This window comes from Oncorhynchus keta, chromosome 3 (assembly GCF_023373465.1).
Source record: "Oncorhynchus keta strain PuntledgeMale-10-30-2019 chromosome 3, Oket_V2, whole genome shotgun sequence".
NCBI lineage: Eukaryota > Metazoa > Chordata > Actinopteri > Salmoniformes > Salmonidae > Oncorhynchus > Oncorhynchus keta.
In genome coordinates this window covers 23,366,170-23,382,514 of record NC_068423.1, presented here as the reverse complement: position 1 = coordinate 23,382,514, position 16,345 = coordinate 23,366,170, and the positions used below count along the sequence as shown (strand labels likewise).

At 38.8% G+C, this 16,345-nt stretch overlaps 1 protein-coding gene and 1 pseudogene across 1 annotated transcript in view; one reads left to right on the top strand and one right to left on the bottom strand.

The window, feature by feature from the left end:
- The window catches only part of LOC118363470 (putative E3 ubiquitin-protein ligase UNKL), a 46,174-nt pseudogene extending 37,267 nt beyond the window's left edge, over window positions 1–8,907 (top strand).
- A 73-nt stretch (window positions 8,908–8,980) lies between these two features.
- LOC118363462 (protein unc-13 homolog D-like) overlaps window positions 8,981–16,345 on the bottom strand; it is a 17,124-nt gene continuing 9,759 nt past the window's right edge. The window contains exons 22-34 of the mRNA XM_052493298.1: window positions 14,532–14,652; window positions 14,003–14,155; window positions 13,535–13,630; window positions 13,084–13,290; window positions 12,875–12,949; window positions 11,728–11,807; window positions 11,457–11,571; window positions 10,672–10,743; window positions 10,452–10,535; window positions 10,248–10,368; window positions 10,012–10,135; window positions 9,574–9,779; window positions 8,981–9,499 (exon numbers count right to left, since the gene is read on the bottom strand). Coding sequence (XP_052349258.1) covers window positions 9,390–9,499; window positions 9,574–9,779; window positions 10,012–10,135; window positions 10,248–10,368; window positions 10,452–10,535; window positions 10,672–10,743; window positions 11,457–11,571; window positions 11,728–11,807; window positions 12,875–12,949; window positions 13,084–13,290; window positions 13,535–13,630; window positions 14,003–14,155; window positions 14,532–14,652 — 1,564 coding nt within the window. The 3' untranslated portion in view covers window positions 8,981–9,389. The remainder of the gene's footprint in view (window positions 9,500–9,573; window positions 9,780–10,011; window positions 10,136–10,247; window positions 10,369–10,451; window positions 10,536–10,671; window positions 10,744–11,456; window positions 11,572–11,727; window positions 11,808–12,874; window positions 12,950–13,083; window positions 13,291–13,534; window positions 13,631–14,002; window positions 14,156–14,531; window positions 14,653–16,345) is intronic.

Genomic DNA, 16,345 nt, shown 5'->3' with positions numbered 1-16,345 from the left:
CTACATCATCTCCAAACCTCAACCAGTATTCTACAAAAGCACAGACACAAGGCACAACAGACACACCGGTCTCTACATTGCAGATGAGCTGAAGGCAGTCATCAATGACCTTGGACCACAGAAGGTATTTGCACTGGTGACAGACAATGCTGCGAACATGAAGGCTGCTTGGTCTAAAGTGGAGGAGTCCTACCCTCACAGCACACCTATTGGCTGTGCTGCTAATGCATTGAATCTGCTCCTCAAGGACATCATGGCACTGAAAACAATGGATACATTCTAGAATAGAGCCAAGGAAATGGTTAGGTATGTGAAGGGTCATCAAGTTATAGCAGCAATCTACCTCACCAAGCAAAGTGAGAAGAATAAGAGCACCACATTGAAGCTGCCCATCAACTCCCTTTGGGGTGGTGTTGTCATCATGTTTGACAGTCTCCTGGAGGGGAAGGGGTCTATCCATGAAATGGCCATATCACAGTCTGCCGATATGGACAGCCCCATCAAGAGGTTCCTCCTGGATGATGTATTTTGGGAGAGAGTGGTAAGCAGCCTGAAACTCCTGAAACCTATAGCAGTAGCAATTGCACGGATTGAAGGAGACAATGCCATCCTGTCTGATGTTCAGACTCTGCTTGCAGATGTAAGAGAAGAAATCCGTACTGTCCTGGCACTTCACTGTTGCTCCAAGCAGAGGAAACTGCAGTTCCGAAATACATCAAAAAGCGTGAAGACTTCTGCCTGAAGCCCATACACGCCGCAGAGTACATGTTGGACTCCAAGTATGCTGGCAAGAGCATCCTGTCTGGTGCAGAGATCAACAAGGCCTATGGTGTCATCACTACCGTGTCTCGCCACCTTGGCCTGGATGAGGGCAAGGTTCTTGGCAGTCTGGCGAAGTACACTTCCAAGTAAGGGTTATAATAATATATATATATATTATATAATAATATAATATAATATAACTTTTACTATACTATAACTATTACTATACTATAACTATTACTATACTATAACTGACTATAACTCACTATACTATAACTAGTACTATACTATAACAGAATATAACAAACTATACTATTGCTATAGTTATTGCTATACTATAACTATACTATAACTACTACTATACTATAATGGACTATAACTAACTATATAACTATACTATTACTATACTATGGCTGACTAACAAACTACACTATTACTATACTATAACTATTAATATACTATAACTGACTAACTAACTATACTATAACTATACTATTGCTATACTATAACTGACTAACTATAGTATTACTATAACTATACTATAATTTACTATAACTAACTATACTACAACTATACTATTGCTATGCTATAACTATGACTATACTATAACTGACTAACACACTATACTATTACTATACTATTACTATACTATAACTGACTATAACTAACTATACTATAACTATACTATAACTATTGCTATACTATAGCTGCCTATAACTAACTATACTATCACTATACTATAGATAACTATACTGTAAATATACTGTAACTATAACTAGCTAACTATCCTATAACTAACTATACTAGAACTTTCTATAACTAACTATACTATAACTATTACTATAACTAACTATACTATAAATATTAGTATTACTATTACTATAACTATCTATACTATAACTATAATATAACTATTATTATAACTACTATAACTATAACTATTGCTATAACTAACTATAACTATTATTATAACTACTATAATATAACTATTATTATAACTACTATAACTATAACTATTACTATAACTAACTATACTATAACTATTAGTATTACTATTACTATAACTAAGTATATTATAGCTATTATTATAACTATACTATAACTAACTATACTATAACTATTACTATAACTAACTATACTATAACTATTACTATAACTAACTATACTATAACTATTAGTATTACTATTACTATAACTAAGTATATTATAGCTATTAGTATAACTATACCATTAGTATTACTATACTATAACTATTGCTCTAACTAACTATAACTATTATTGTAACTATACTATAACTATTATTATAACTATACTATAGCTATTATTATAACTATACTATAACTATTATTATAACTATACTATAACTATTATTATAACTATACTATAACTATTATTATAACTATACTATAACTATTACTATAACTATTATTGTAACTATACTATAACTATTATTATAACTATACTATAACTATTACTATAACTAACTATACTATAACTATTACTATAACTAAGTATATTATAGCTATTAGTATAACTATACCATTAGTATTACTATACTATAACTATTGCTCTAACTAACTATAACTATTATTATAACTATACTATAACTATTATTATAACTATACTATAGCTATTATTATAACTATACTATAACTATTATTATAACTATACTATAACTATTATTATAACTATACTATAGCTATTATTATAACTATACTATAACTATTATTATAACTATACTATAACTATTATTATAACTATACTATAACTATTATTATAACTATACTATAACTATTATTATAACTATTATTGTAACTATACTATAACTATTATTATAACTATACTATAACTAACTATACTATAGCTATTATTATAACTATACTATAACTATTATTATAACTATACTATAACTATTATTATAACTATACTATAGCTATTATTATAACTATACTATAACTATTACTAACTATACTATAACTATTAGTATTACTATTACTATAACTAAGTATATTATAGCTATTAGTATAACTATACCATTAGTATTACTATACTATAACTATTGCTCTAACTAACTATAACTATTATTGTAACTATACTATAACTATTATTATAACTATACTATAGCTATTATTATAACTATACTATAACTATTATTATAACTATACTATAACTATTATTATAACTATACTATAGCTATTATTATAACTATACTATAACTATTACTATAACTATTATTGTAACTATACTATAACTATTATTATAACTATACTATAACTATTACTATAACTAACTATACTATAACTATTACTATAACTAAGTATATTATAGCTATTAGTATAACTATACCATTAGTATTACTATACTATAACTATTGCTCTAACTAACTATAACTATTATTGTAACTATACTATAACTATTATTATAACTATACTATAGCTATTATTATAACTATACTATAACTATTATTATAACTATACTATAACTATTATTATAACTATACTATAACTATTATTATAACTATACTATAACTATTATTATAACTATACTATAACTATTATTATAACTATACTATAACTATTATTATAACTATACTATAACTATTATTATAACTATACTATAACTATTATTATAACTATACTATAACTATTATTATAACTATACTATAACTATTATTATAACTATACTATAACTAACTATACTATAACTATTATTATAACTATACTATAACTATTATTATAACTATACTATAACTATTATTATAACTATTATTATAACTATACTATAACTATTATTATAACTATACTATAACTATTATTATAACTATTATTATAACTATACTATAACTATTATTATAACTATACTATAGCTAACTATACTATAACTATTACTATAACTAACTATACTATAACTATTATTATAACTATACTATAACTATTATTATAACTATACTATAACTATTATTATAACTATTATTATAACTATACTATAGCTATTATTATAACTATACTATAACTATTATTATAACTATACTATAGCTAACTATACTATAACTATTATTATAACTATACTATAGCTAACTATACTATAACTATTATTATAACTATACTATAACTATTATTATAACTATACTATAACTATTATTATAACTATACTATAGCTATTATTATAACTATACTATAACTATTATTATAACTATACTATAACTATTATTATAACTATACTATAACTATTATTGTAACTATACTATAACTATTATTATAACTATACTATAGCTATTACTATAACTATTATTATAACTATACTATAACTATATTATAACTATACTATAGCTATTATTATAACTATACTATAACTATTATTATAACTATACTATAACTATTATTATAACTATACTATAACTATTACTATAACTAACTATACTATAACTATTACTATAACTAACTATACTATAACTATTATTATAACTATACTATAACTATTATTATAACTATACTATAACTATTATTATAACTATTATTATAACTATACTATAACTATTATTATAACTATACTATAACTATTATTATAACTATTATTATAACTATACTATAGCTATTATTATAACTATACTATAGCTAACTATACTATAACTAGCTAACTATTCTATAACTAACTACTATAGCTATATTATAACTAAGTATACTATAACTAGTTATACTCTACCTATACTATAACTAACTATACTATAACTAACTAACTATACCATAACTATCTATACTATAATGAACTATAACTGCACTATAACTATCTATACTACAGCTATACTATAACAAACTATACTATAACTATACCCAACCCACTGTTAGTCTGCATAATGATTGTAGCACCACCCTCTGTCTCTCTCTAGGACCTGCTGGTGTTCCTCCCAGTGGGTAGTCCTCTGAGTCTGTCCTCCAGTGTTCCCTCCAGCCTGTCAGCCACCCCTCCCAGCCCGGCTCCTTCAGGACCCCTCCACCAGGGCCACCACGGAGCCCCAGCACCAGGCCTTTTCTCAGGCATGAATGCCAATGCACTGCCCTTCTACCCCACCACAGCGACACCATTCTGTCTGTAGTTGGTGAGTCAGTCACGTAGGCACAGAAGACTCTTTCAACTCGTATTACTCTTAATGTCAGAGGAGCTGGCCACTGTACAAGTAGCTAACTATTGTAGTTTACTTCCTAAAATTCCATTCAATAAAAAAAACGATATTTATCCCTGAGGGGCAATTACATAGGTTATCTATAAAGAATATTGACATTGGATCACTTGATTGCCATGGGACCAGGGCTCTAAATAAAAAAAAATCATTGGCAGCACTGGTGCTCCCATCTTAAAAATAGTTAGGAGCACAACATACAATCCCGGAGCACAAGAATATATATTTTTGTAATTAATTGAGATATTGCGTATGAGGCCCAAATGAATTCTAGCTACTTTTGAGGCACATGTTGAGCTCTAGAAATATTTATTATAAAAAGCTAAATGTTGATACAAAAATCTGCAAAGTCATTTGTAGAATAAGTTTCTACATTGTGTAAAAGCATTATCTATTGAGATGCATTACATTGGAAATTCTACACTGTCTCTTTAAGAGCGTCAAGTTTGTGAGTGATATGTAAGGCCTCAGTCACTCATTCATTGCAATGATCATTGATCTTCTAAAGAAGCTATCCTTTTTCCTTTCTGTGCCCCCAGATGTTTAGATATACTGGTAAAGTAACCAGGATGTTAGCTAGCTAGCTAATGGGGTAACAAGACTGATGCCAGTGAATGGTTTTGGAACTGACTGTCGACATGGTTTTTGAACAGGGCCTTACAAACAAACTATTTGGTCCACTGGCAGGTAGCTTTAAAAAATCTACCAGCCACTCAGAATTTTACCAGCTAATACATTTATTCGCCATAACACCAAAATCCACACTTTATCCGGGTTTTGGATATCAAATATGTTTTCTGGTTTTCACTCTCAAAATCACACTTTTTTTTAAAATAGAAAAGCAACAGAAATGGATGTTCAAAGTCCACAACAATGCTTAAACCACATTAGGAGACCACTTTTGAGGTCTGGCGAAGAAAAATATGTAAATATTTAGGAGGGTATAGTTGCCCTTTAATGTCAGTTGCCCACCTCAAGAGACACGAGTTTGGCTGGTGGTGTTGCTGTACTGCATGTACAATAGCAGAGTTAGAAAAAACAAACTACCATCCGATTGAAACTAATCATCAGGATGTCATCTCATTCTGCCAGGTAAGCCTACTTGCTATTTGGAAGGTTTTCTGGGAAGGCCTTTAGAAATGACTGGCTGGCTACACTAAGTGGTAGACAGAGGGATTCCTGTGTCGTCTTCATGAAGTTACCAGAAATACAAACATCCCCGATGCCTTCGTTCATATTCTTTACATGTAAGACAATTACTATCTGGGAGATTTCTCTTCCTGGTCACACTGGTGCTCCTAAAATGTCAGGTCGCACAGAGAAATATCTAGGAGCACATGCGACCAAAATGGATGCCCTTGTGTGGGACAGATCTGAGTAACTAAACGTTTTGTTTTGTAGAGTCAGCTCTGGATGACCTGGACCTGAATGTATTTGGGATGTCTGCCCTGGAGAGAAGCCTGGCCAGCAGCTCAACTCTGCCCCGAGCCATGCTGGGTGGGTATGGAGCCCAGATACACACACCTACCTGAGGTGATTGTAATGTTTGATTGATTACATTGTTGATTGATTTTGCAGGAGGGAACCAGCTCCAGAGTTCGGCTCCTGTCAACATCCCAGGATCCCTCTGCAGCTCCGCCCCTTTCAGCTCACCCTCGCCCTCGACACCAATTAGAGCCCGCCAGTCACCATTCTTCTCCGCTCATCTGTCGCAGCCCGGCCAATCAGAAAACAGCTTCTTGGGGTCATCTCATAGCTCTCTAGGTTTGTCGACATATTTTTAGATCTTGTATTTGTCTGTTAGATTAGAGGTGATTTAAAAATGTGCCCCAACATTTTCCCGTACTTTCTAGAGACACCTCAACTTAATAAATATTTCTCATGTGTCTCCTGTATTGCAGGTCTGAATGGTATGAGCAGTAGTATCTGGGAGCACCCGTCAGGCCAGGGTTCTCCCGGTACACCCTCCATGGGTCAGAGCATGGAGGCAGCCCGGGTCAGACAGGAACTAGACGATGCTAACAGACTACTGAAACACTGGGGCCACACCTGGAGACATACACCACAGGTACGAGGAGTATGTGTGTGTGTGTGTGTGTGTGTGTGTGTGTGTGTGTGTGTGTGTGTGTGTGTGTGTGTGTGTGTGTGTGTGTGTGTGTGTGTGTGTGTGTGTGTGTGTGTGACACCAATAAACCATAAAAAGGGTCAGTCTTAAGAAATGTCTCTCTTCCTTCCTCTTTGATCGCTCTGACGCTCCCTTTTTTTCTCATGTTTCTCCCATCACGCTCCCTGTCTACATCACTCTCTCACTCCAGGCATGGGCGGCGTTGAAGTCGGATGCGGAGGAGGCTCGTGGCTCGTCCGGTAGGTTAGCTTTACAAGCGGAGCGTGCCAGGCAGGATGAGGAGGAGGCGCAGAGACAGACCTCCTTCCTCCAGGAGGCGCTGGACGGCATGAGGACAGGAGAAAACCCCCACCTGGCCCTGCACCAGCTACAGCTGATCCATAGACTGCCTGAAGAGTGTGTGGTCAGTCTGCAGGCCCAGCTCTGTACATGTCTACACACCGTGGAGCAGGTAGGGGATACGCTCACATACACACAGAGCCATGCTTGTTGATGTGAAACATTCCCCAAGTAACTAGCAGGCTTTTCTCTTTCTCTTTCTGTCTTTTTGTCTCTCTCTCTTATTCTTCTCTCTTCCCCCCCCCCCTTTCTCTCCTTCTTTTCTCCTCTCTCTCACCCCACCATCCAGGTGGTGTATAGAAAGCAGAGGCAGTGTTGTGTGCTGTGTAGAGGGCAGGGCTCAGTCTCTCAGCCCTGTAGACACGGTCTGCAGTGTGACAGCTGCCCTGCAGAGTGCCCCCTCTGCCCAGAACAGACCCTGGATCAGTTATCCTGACCTAACCCCTCAACTAGCTGCAGCTCGGCGGATCCCCCAACACTGATCTCAGAACAGCCCTTGTCACTTATTCAAAGCAGCCCAGTTGACCCTAAAACTAAGTGACTGACTTTAGACCAGATCCAAACCAGTTGTTCTAACGCTATGGAGTATAGGTAGATACTCTGTTGTTTCTTACCTCTGATCCTAGATCAGATATCCTCACCCAGAGACCAGACTGCTGTCCCTATAGTCAAATGATTCAAGATCAGAAATGTTTTTACTCAAAACACTGCCTGTGCATAAGAAATGATTCTCCTCACTACAGACCTGACTTTCACCATTACGAACTAAACCACACAACTGACTCAGAGTCAGTAAAGGGCACGCTTGACCTCTGTTCCATGATGCTACGGCCTAATGCCTCGATCACACCGACAGCGTCATTACGTTTTGGCACTCCAGAAGTACATTTATTGGAACGCTTCGTTTGCCTTGCAGAATTGCGTTGTAGAGGAAGTTACGGTGCGTTCGGCGAGGTAACATACAATGGGAACATTTATCCATTGTATGAGTCAAACTGAATGCATAGATGGATTGACAGAAATGGTAGCAGAAGGTGAATGTTGAACTGTTGTTGTACACACATCCAGATGATGCTGCGTACTATTTTCCACAAGTACGTTGTCGGTGTGATCGAGGCGATAGGGACCACCGCTGAAGACAGCTGCGAGTACAATTCCTTCGTTTTTTTTTTACAGTTCAAATAAAAAATATCTTCTATTTTTCAGAGAATTTTAATGCTTTTTTTCTAGAGAAGTGAAGGCAAAGTCAGTAGTTATCGTTTTGCTAACGAGGCTTCTAGTCAGAGGAGGAATAGGCAAGCATCTCAATAGTTTAAAAAGGCTTCTTCACCCTTTGCACTGATCTGAAACTACAGGAAGGGAATATGGTGGAAGTCTATAAAGAAATTACAGATGAAGGAACGACAGCCCCGTTTAGACCATTTGGATGAAGCCGCCTGTGTGTGACGAGTAGTTTCTGTACGTGACTGACTCAGGTTTGCTGTCTGTAATATTCTTTAACTGGAAGGATGGGGGGGGGGGGCATGTTAACAACACAATCTTGAAAAATATACTAGTCAATTGTGTAGTCTTTAAAATGATGTATATTAGTTTAATTTAATAACAAGGCGCTTCATGTTAACTCAAATGCCATTTAGTTTCTGTAATTTTTTTGGGGGGCGGGGCATAATTTACATTTGTAAGCATTTGAATATTTCACAGTATTTCAAACAGGTGTCAAATATACATTGTTTTTGTATGTCATAATTGCCCCATGCACCGACCACACCAGTTATCAGGTACCACCTCTGCTTTGGATACAGCAGGGCTGTGTGTGCTTGTGTTGCTATCTGGTGAAAAGACATGATCACTGTTGAGAGCACCGGCACTATACACAGACACACACCTGGCACACAGTCCATCCCTTTACTGCATCCAGCAACAGCGTTTCATTGAGTCTGTTTTGGTATAGAACAATAAAATACATGTCTATTTGTGTTATTATGCTCATTGTTTCTCCTCCTGTGACTGTTTTAGTCTCTGTCTGCGTCTCTTCACAAACACCTGGGCCTCCCTCTCTCCTCTCCTCGACTCCAACAGCTTCAGGATACTGTCATCTGGACGAAACGAGCACGCTTCAGTATCATGCAAGTATGTGTTAATTTTCACACAACTTAATTCCAGATCATACCGTTTGGTTTGGGGTGCGTGAGCGGCAGGCGTATCTGGGCCGGAGAAGGGTCTGGCTGGTGCCCTGGCCCCCCTCCGACACCCGGCACTGCCCTCAGAGCCAGGAAGGCCTCCCCCTCGAAGTCGTCTGTTCTCAGGGTGTCATAGTCCAACACGGTCACCACCAGACACGCCCCCGCAGCCTGACACTGCTCCACTGACACCATACTGACGGAGGGAGGCAGGAGGGTACATGGAGAAGAAGACAAAGAGGGGGATGTGGGAGAGATTGATTACCTGTATAGTTCCTGAGGGTAGGAAACGGCAGGAGACGAGGTTGAAGCGCAAAAGGTGGTTGTAACTCTTAACATGTTTTCAACAAAGATCTGAGAGACTTGGATTATCTGCTGCCACCAATGTAGCGACGGAAGGGGACAGCAGTTGGAGCTATAGGGCTTACAACTCGAAGGCCTCGTCGAACAGAGGGTTGAGGTCACAGTTCTTGATCTGGGTGGTGCGAGGCTCCACCTCGGGGAACACATGACGAGGCTCCAGACACAACTGGACAAACGGATCACTGGAACCTGGAGAGGAGGGAGAGAGACACCAGAGATATCGGATCTTTAAGAAGACCTGTCTTGTCCTTTGCCTTGATCTATGTCGATGTAAAAGGGACAAGGAGAGGAAACCACTGACCGTTGGAGTCCATGGGTAGGAGATTAGCTGCGTTCAACACTTCCACTCGAAGTCTAAGGTCAGACCTCCTGTAGGATGCGATGAGTGTGACCGCGCCATACTTCTCTCCACTGTAAACTTTCTGTTACACAAATGCCGATTCAATCCAATGTATTCTGTATAGCTATGGTTTTTCACTGCAACACAAGTAGAATACACTCTTACCTGTTCCCATACTTTCCTATCCAGGAATTTCTCTATGAGCTGCTGGCAGTTGAGAGAGTTGTGTGTCAAGTGAGATTTCAGAGTCTGAATGAATTGAGGAGAGCGCAGAAAGAGAGAGGGTTATTGTACAGCGTTCATAACACAAGGTTTTTCTACATGGCCCTTATTATAGAACCAAGTTCTAACAATATACTGTGCAATGTAACCAACATGAACTCACTTTGTAGTCGTCTGTGTGTAGGGTCTCCAGTGGCAGTCCGTTCCCCTCAGCATAAAAACACTGCTCCAGACACTGCAACACAGTCAGAGTTGTCATGAAGTGTGTACTTTTCTTAAAGTATTAACCTAGAGTGTGTACTGCAGTACTATACTAACCAGGAGTGTGTACTGCAGTACTATACTAACCTGGAGTGTGTACTGCAGTACTATACTAACCTGGAGTGTGTACTGCAGTACTATACTAACCTGGAGTGTGTACTGCAGTACTATACTAACCTGGAGTGTGTACTGCAGTACTATACTAACCTGGAGTGTGTACTGCAGTACTATAATAACCTGGAGTGTGTACTGCAGTACTATACTAACCTGGAGTGTGTACTGCAGTACTATACTAAGCTGGAGTGTGTACTGCAGTACTATACTAACCTGGAGTGTGTACTGCAGTACTATACTAACCGGGAGTGTTTACTGCAGTACTATACTAACCTGGAGTGTGTATTGCAGTACTATACTAACCTGGAGTGTGTACTGCGGTACTATACTAACCTTTAGTGTGTACTGCAGTACTATACTAAGCTGGAGTGTGTACTGCAGTACTATACTAACCTGGAGTGTGTACTGCAGTACTATACTAACCGGGAGTGTTTACTGCAGTACTATACTAACCTGGAGTGTGTATTGCAGTACTATACTAACCTGGAGTGTGTACTGCAGTACTATACTAACCTTTAGTGTGTACTGCAGTACTATACTAACCTGGAGTGTGTACTGCAGTACTATACTAACCTGGAGTGTGTACTGCAGTCGTTGACAGAACACCATGAGTCCTTCCTCTTGTTTCTGCTGTGTAGCCACCTGGTATAAGGTTCTTATGGAGTTAGTCCACAATGGAGTCAACAGACTGGGGAAGGAAGGAAGGGGGAGATGAAAATATTTCAAAAGCTTGTAAACCACTGCTCTAAGAACACAGAGGGTAATACATCCTCAGTACTGGTTGAACCACAGGTGAGTGAGTGTGTGTGTTGGGTACTACAGGGGTGTGTGTGTGTGTATACACCTGTTAAAGTTCTCCTGGACCAGGTTCTCATTCATGTACTGCAGCTCTTTCTCCAGATATTTCATCAGAGGAACCACAGCCTGGGATGGTGGACGTATGGAGCAGTACAGTGACATGGTTTACATCAGCTAATCGTAAACTAGGGCCCTGTGTTTCTGACAATCATGTCACATGACCTGGATTTGAAAAGCTTTTAAATAAAAGGTTTTTAACAAACTCTCCCATTTTATTTGTTTTATGTCAGATGGTCCAGCACCATCAGACAATAGAGCCACACAGTGGAAGTGTCATAATACCCATAAAACCTAGCGGTCAAACAAGGAAATGGTTCCAATCGCTTTTCCCTTAGGGGATTTTAGAAACTCCTATAATAAGGGCTTTGTTTTGTGAAGTCTTACCCTGGTGTGATGTTTTGTTGACCATGTAAATCTCTCTAGGACAAGGTGACTTTTATCAATATAGTCGGCTCTATTTATACTTAAATTCTAAAATTATAATTAGCATCAAAGTAGACATCGTTCAAAATGACAAAATCCTGCAAATTCTACCTGACACCGTTTCTAACAGGTATTGTGTACATTTAAAACTTGCCCAAGACAGTTTACAGATTTGTCAATTTAAACAAATGTAGCCAATATATGAATTCCTAAATTTAGTTTATATTAGATAGTTAATCCAGAGATTCTTACCTTTGCCTCGATTTGTCACTCTCATCCAGAGCATCATGGCATTTGTAGTTCTGTATGATAGCCATATTATCAGCGAATTAGCATTTCATTTTGGGGCCGGTGAATGTATTGACAAATGTCAGCTTGTCCTAGAGAGATTTACACGGTTGTAAAAACATCACACCAGGGTGAGCCTTCACTAAACACGGCCCTTTTTTAAGTGTTTCTAAAATCCTCTATGGAAAAAAACGATTGGAACCATTTCCTTGTTTGACCACTAGGTTTTATGGGTATTATGACTCATACTGTGGTACTCTATTGCTTTCATTCTAATTTCTGGAGATAAAGGGTCAAGTCTAGGTAATGTGACACGATAGCCCAATACATAGAGTCCTAATCATCATAACACAAAAGGAAATGGTTGTCTATAAATGCAGTATCGCTGAATTGGAAATGGAGTAATGATGATAGTTTCTTACATCTTCAGTGGACTTGGAGGGGAGTCTGCATCGAGTAGACATGCTGCGGACGTATGTCTCAATGTCTGAATTCAGCTAGAGAGAGAAAGAGACAGAGAGACTTGAAATTCTATATTGAAGAACGGGATTATAGGCCAATTTCTCAATATGGTCTGGGTCTCTTTTGACTCCGCTCCATCTAAACCCTCCCCAGCCCTCTCTCCTCCTACCTTCCGTCCAACGGTCTCTAAGGCAGAGCGTATCTCTCTGCTGAGGACCCCCTGTGCATGCTGCAGCTGTGAGGGGAGCACGTTGTGGAACTGAGGGTCCCCTATCACGTGACGTGTGCGTTCTCGAAGCGCTGCCCAGTTGAGCTGCTGGGGCAGGCGGGTCAGCACCGACCTCAGGTGTTCCAAGTCATTCACTACTACACACAGCTGGAGGAGGGAGGGGAGCGGAGGGAGGGAGGGGAGCAGAGGGAGGAGGAGGAGGAGAGGAAGGGAGGAAGGGAGGAGGGGCGAGATTGAGAGACACAAAGAGGTGGCAATTAACACAATTAATTCACTTGAATGTAGTTAAGAGAAAAGGAGATAGAGAGAGAGAAGGACAAGAGGGAAGAAAGATTGAGCAGAGAGGAATGAAAGTGGAAGAGATATGAAGGAGGAGGGTTCTTTCCTTCACCTTGTTGACAGCGCTGCTGTGGTCAGAGTTCTCAGACAGCTCTCTGACCCGCTCCTTCAGGATACGACAGTAGTTCACCACGATCTTACACACGTCCTGAACACACACACACACACACACACTAAAATGAGCTAAATCTTGTATACCAACAATATTAAATGTGTGTATTTTATACCTTTATTTAACTAGGCAAGTCAATTAAGAACAACTTCTTATTTACAATGACAGCCAAACCCAGACAATGCTGGGTCAATTGTGCACTGCCCTATGGGACTCCAATCACAGCCAGATGTGATGCAGCCTGGATTTGAACAGGTATTGGTACAGTGACACCTCTTGCACTGAGATGCAGTGTCTTAGACCACTGCGCCACTCGGGAGCCCCAAGTATGATAGAGCACGTTCTTGTCTGATTGTGATGAGATACTATGTGTATTTGCATGATCATGCATTTTTTGTGATGCACTACCTCAGTGAGTTTGACCATTAGCATGAAGGCCTCCTCAGGGTCTGGCCAGGAGAGCTGCTCCCACAGCTGACAGATGGGCTGGACACAGGCCACCAGGTCTACGGCTGATGAGCTGTGTTTGATGGGCACCATCCCCGACTGAAGCGGCTGCAGCTGGGGGAAGAGAGGGTGGACGGGTTGAGTATCTCACATAGCTTCAAGGTGTACAGTAAATATTACCTGGTATCTATTCTATAAACTGGGCTTTTTCGAGCCCTGAATGCTGACTGGCTGACAGCTGTGGTATATCAGACCGTATATCACGGGTATGACAAAACATTTATTTGTACTGCTCTAATTACGTTGGTAACAAGTTTATAATAGCAATAAGGCACCTCGGTGGTTTGTGATGGCCAATATACCACTCTGCGATGCGTCCTGCCTAAGAACTGCCCTTAGCCGTGGTATATTGGCCGAATACCACATCCCGTCGGGCCTTACTGCTTAATTATACTGCTTCACTAGGTGTTATGTTATTACAGTATGTTACCTGGTCCACCTGCACAGCTCTCTCCACCCTGTCCTGAGTGGTGCTGAAGGCCTTGTTCAACCAATAGGGAAGCGCCTCACGGAAGCCCTCATGGAAGTTAGTCAGCTCCAACAGTTTAACACTGAAACAACGCAACAGCCTTAGCTCTACACTGAGTGTACCAAACATTAGGAACACCTTCCTAATATTGAGTTTCACCCCCCCCACCCCTTCTGCCCTCAGAACAGGCTCCATTCATTGGGGCATGGACTCTACAAGGTGTCGAAAGCGTTCCACAGAGATGCTGGCCCATGTTGACTCCAATGCTTCCCACAGTTTTGTCAAGTTGTCTGGATGTCCTTTGGGTGGTGGACCATTCTTGATACACACGGGAAACTGTTGAGTGGGAAAAACCCAGCAGCGTTGCAGTTCTTGACACAAACCGGTGCGCCTGCTACCATACTCCGTTCAAAGATATTTGGTCTTGGATGTTTAAGTCTTTAGGACAATTTAGACATGGATTGTGTGTGTGTGCCATTCATTGGGTGAAAAAGTATACAAGTGTCGTTGAACTGAAGCTGTTCTAAGGGGAGGGAGGGTGCAACTCAATATTTGGAAGGTGTTCTTAATGTTTTGTCCACTCAGTGTATATTTTTTATTTTACCTTTATTTAACTATTCAAGTCAGTTAAGAACAAATTCATATTTTCAATGACAGCCTAGGAACAGTGGGTTAACTGCCTGTTCAGGGGCAGAATGACAGATTTGCACCTTGTCAGCTCTGGTTACTACCTTGCAACCTTCCGGTTACTAGTCCTAACGCTCTAACCACTAGGCTACGCTGCCGCCCCCTTCTATATAGTGTAGTAATGTGAAGTACTGAGTATGTATCAGGGAGTAGTATGTAGTACTGGGTATATAGTATAAGGGAGTCATTTGTACTACCGAGCAACATTCACTCAATTTTTTTTTGTCACTGTCAAGTGTTTACTGTGAAAACTGCCAAGTGGCCTACTGTGGCTATTTGATCATAATGTAGTACTACCAGAGGGGTCGACCATTAAAAACAATGGAGAAAAATGTATCCCATAACATTTTAACATGGAAATAGCTGTTCTATCGTTCAGACTACAGTAGCAGTGTGGTGTTCAATGTAGGCCTACATTCTATGAGACTTTTGAAGAAGAAAAAACATGCAGGGCTTGACATTTTAACCTGTTATTCCACTTGGTCCCTCAGACAAGGAGCTGACTGAAGAAATCACTTTACAAAATAAAATAATTATTATTCCCATACCATTATTACAGAGAATGAGACAAATTATGCTACTCTCTGCCTATTGGCTACTTAGCTTATTTAAGACCATCTCAAAATACAACACTGCCCCTTTAAGACATAAAAAGCTCTTTACCTGACTGGCTTTTCAAATATAGCTAGAAATGCGTACATTTTGTGCTCTTGTTGGAAGCAACCACTCTCCCATTGCTGACTACAAATGATCTATAACTGGGATAATAACTCACTAACTAGAAATGGATATGAACAAATGTGCACACGTGTCTACATGCAGCTCTCGCTTTGATATCAAAACAAGCGCATCAACTCACGACCGCTCATGCTATAAACACAGTCCAGTTCAAAGTGACTGGCACAGATACATATTTGGCCGTCGCTATTTGCATATAGGCCTCCTTCAGCTCTGATTGGTAATGACCCCCCGTCTGTGTACGGGCCTGAGTCGTGCTTGCCAATGGAATAGTTAGTTTTGCATACTAAATCTAGCATATTTTATTTTTGTTTCGGTATATTACAATTAAAATTCCCACAGTTGACCAA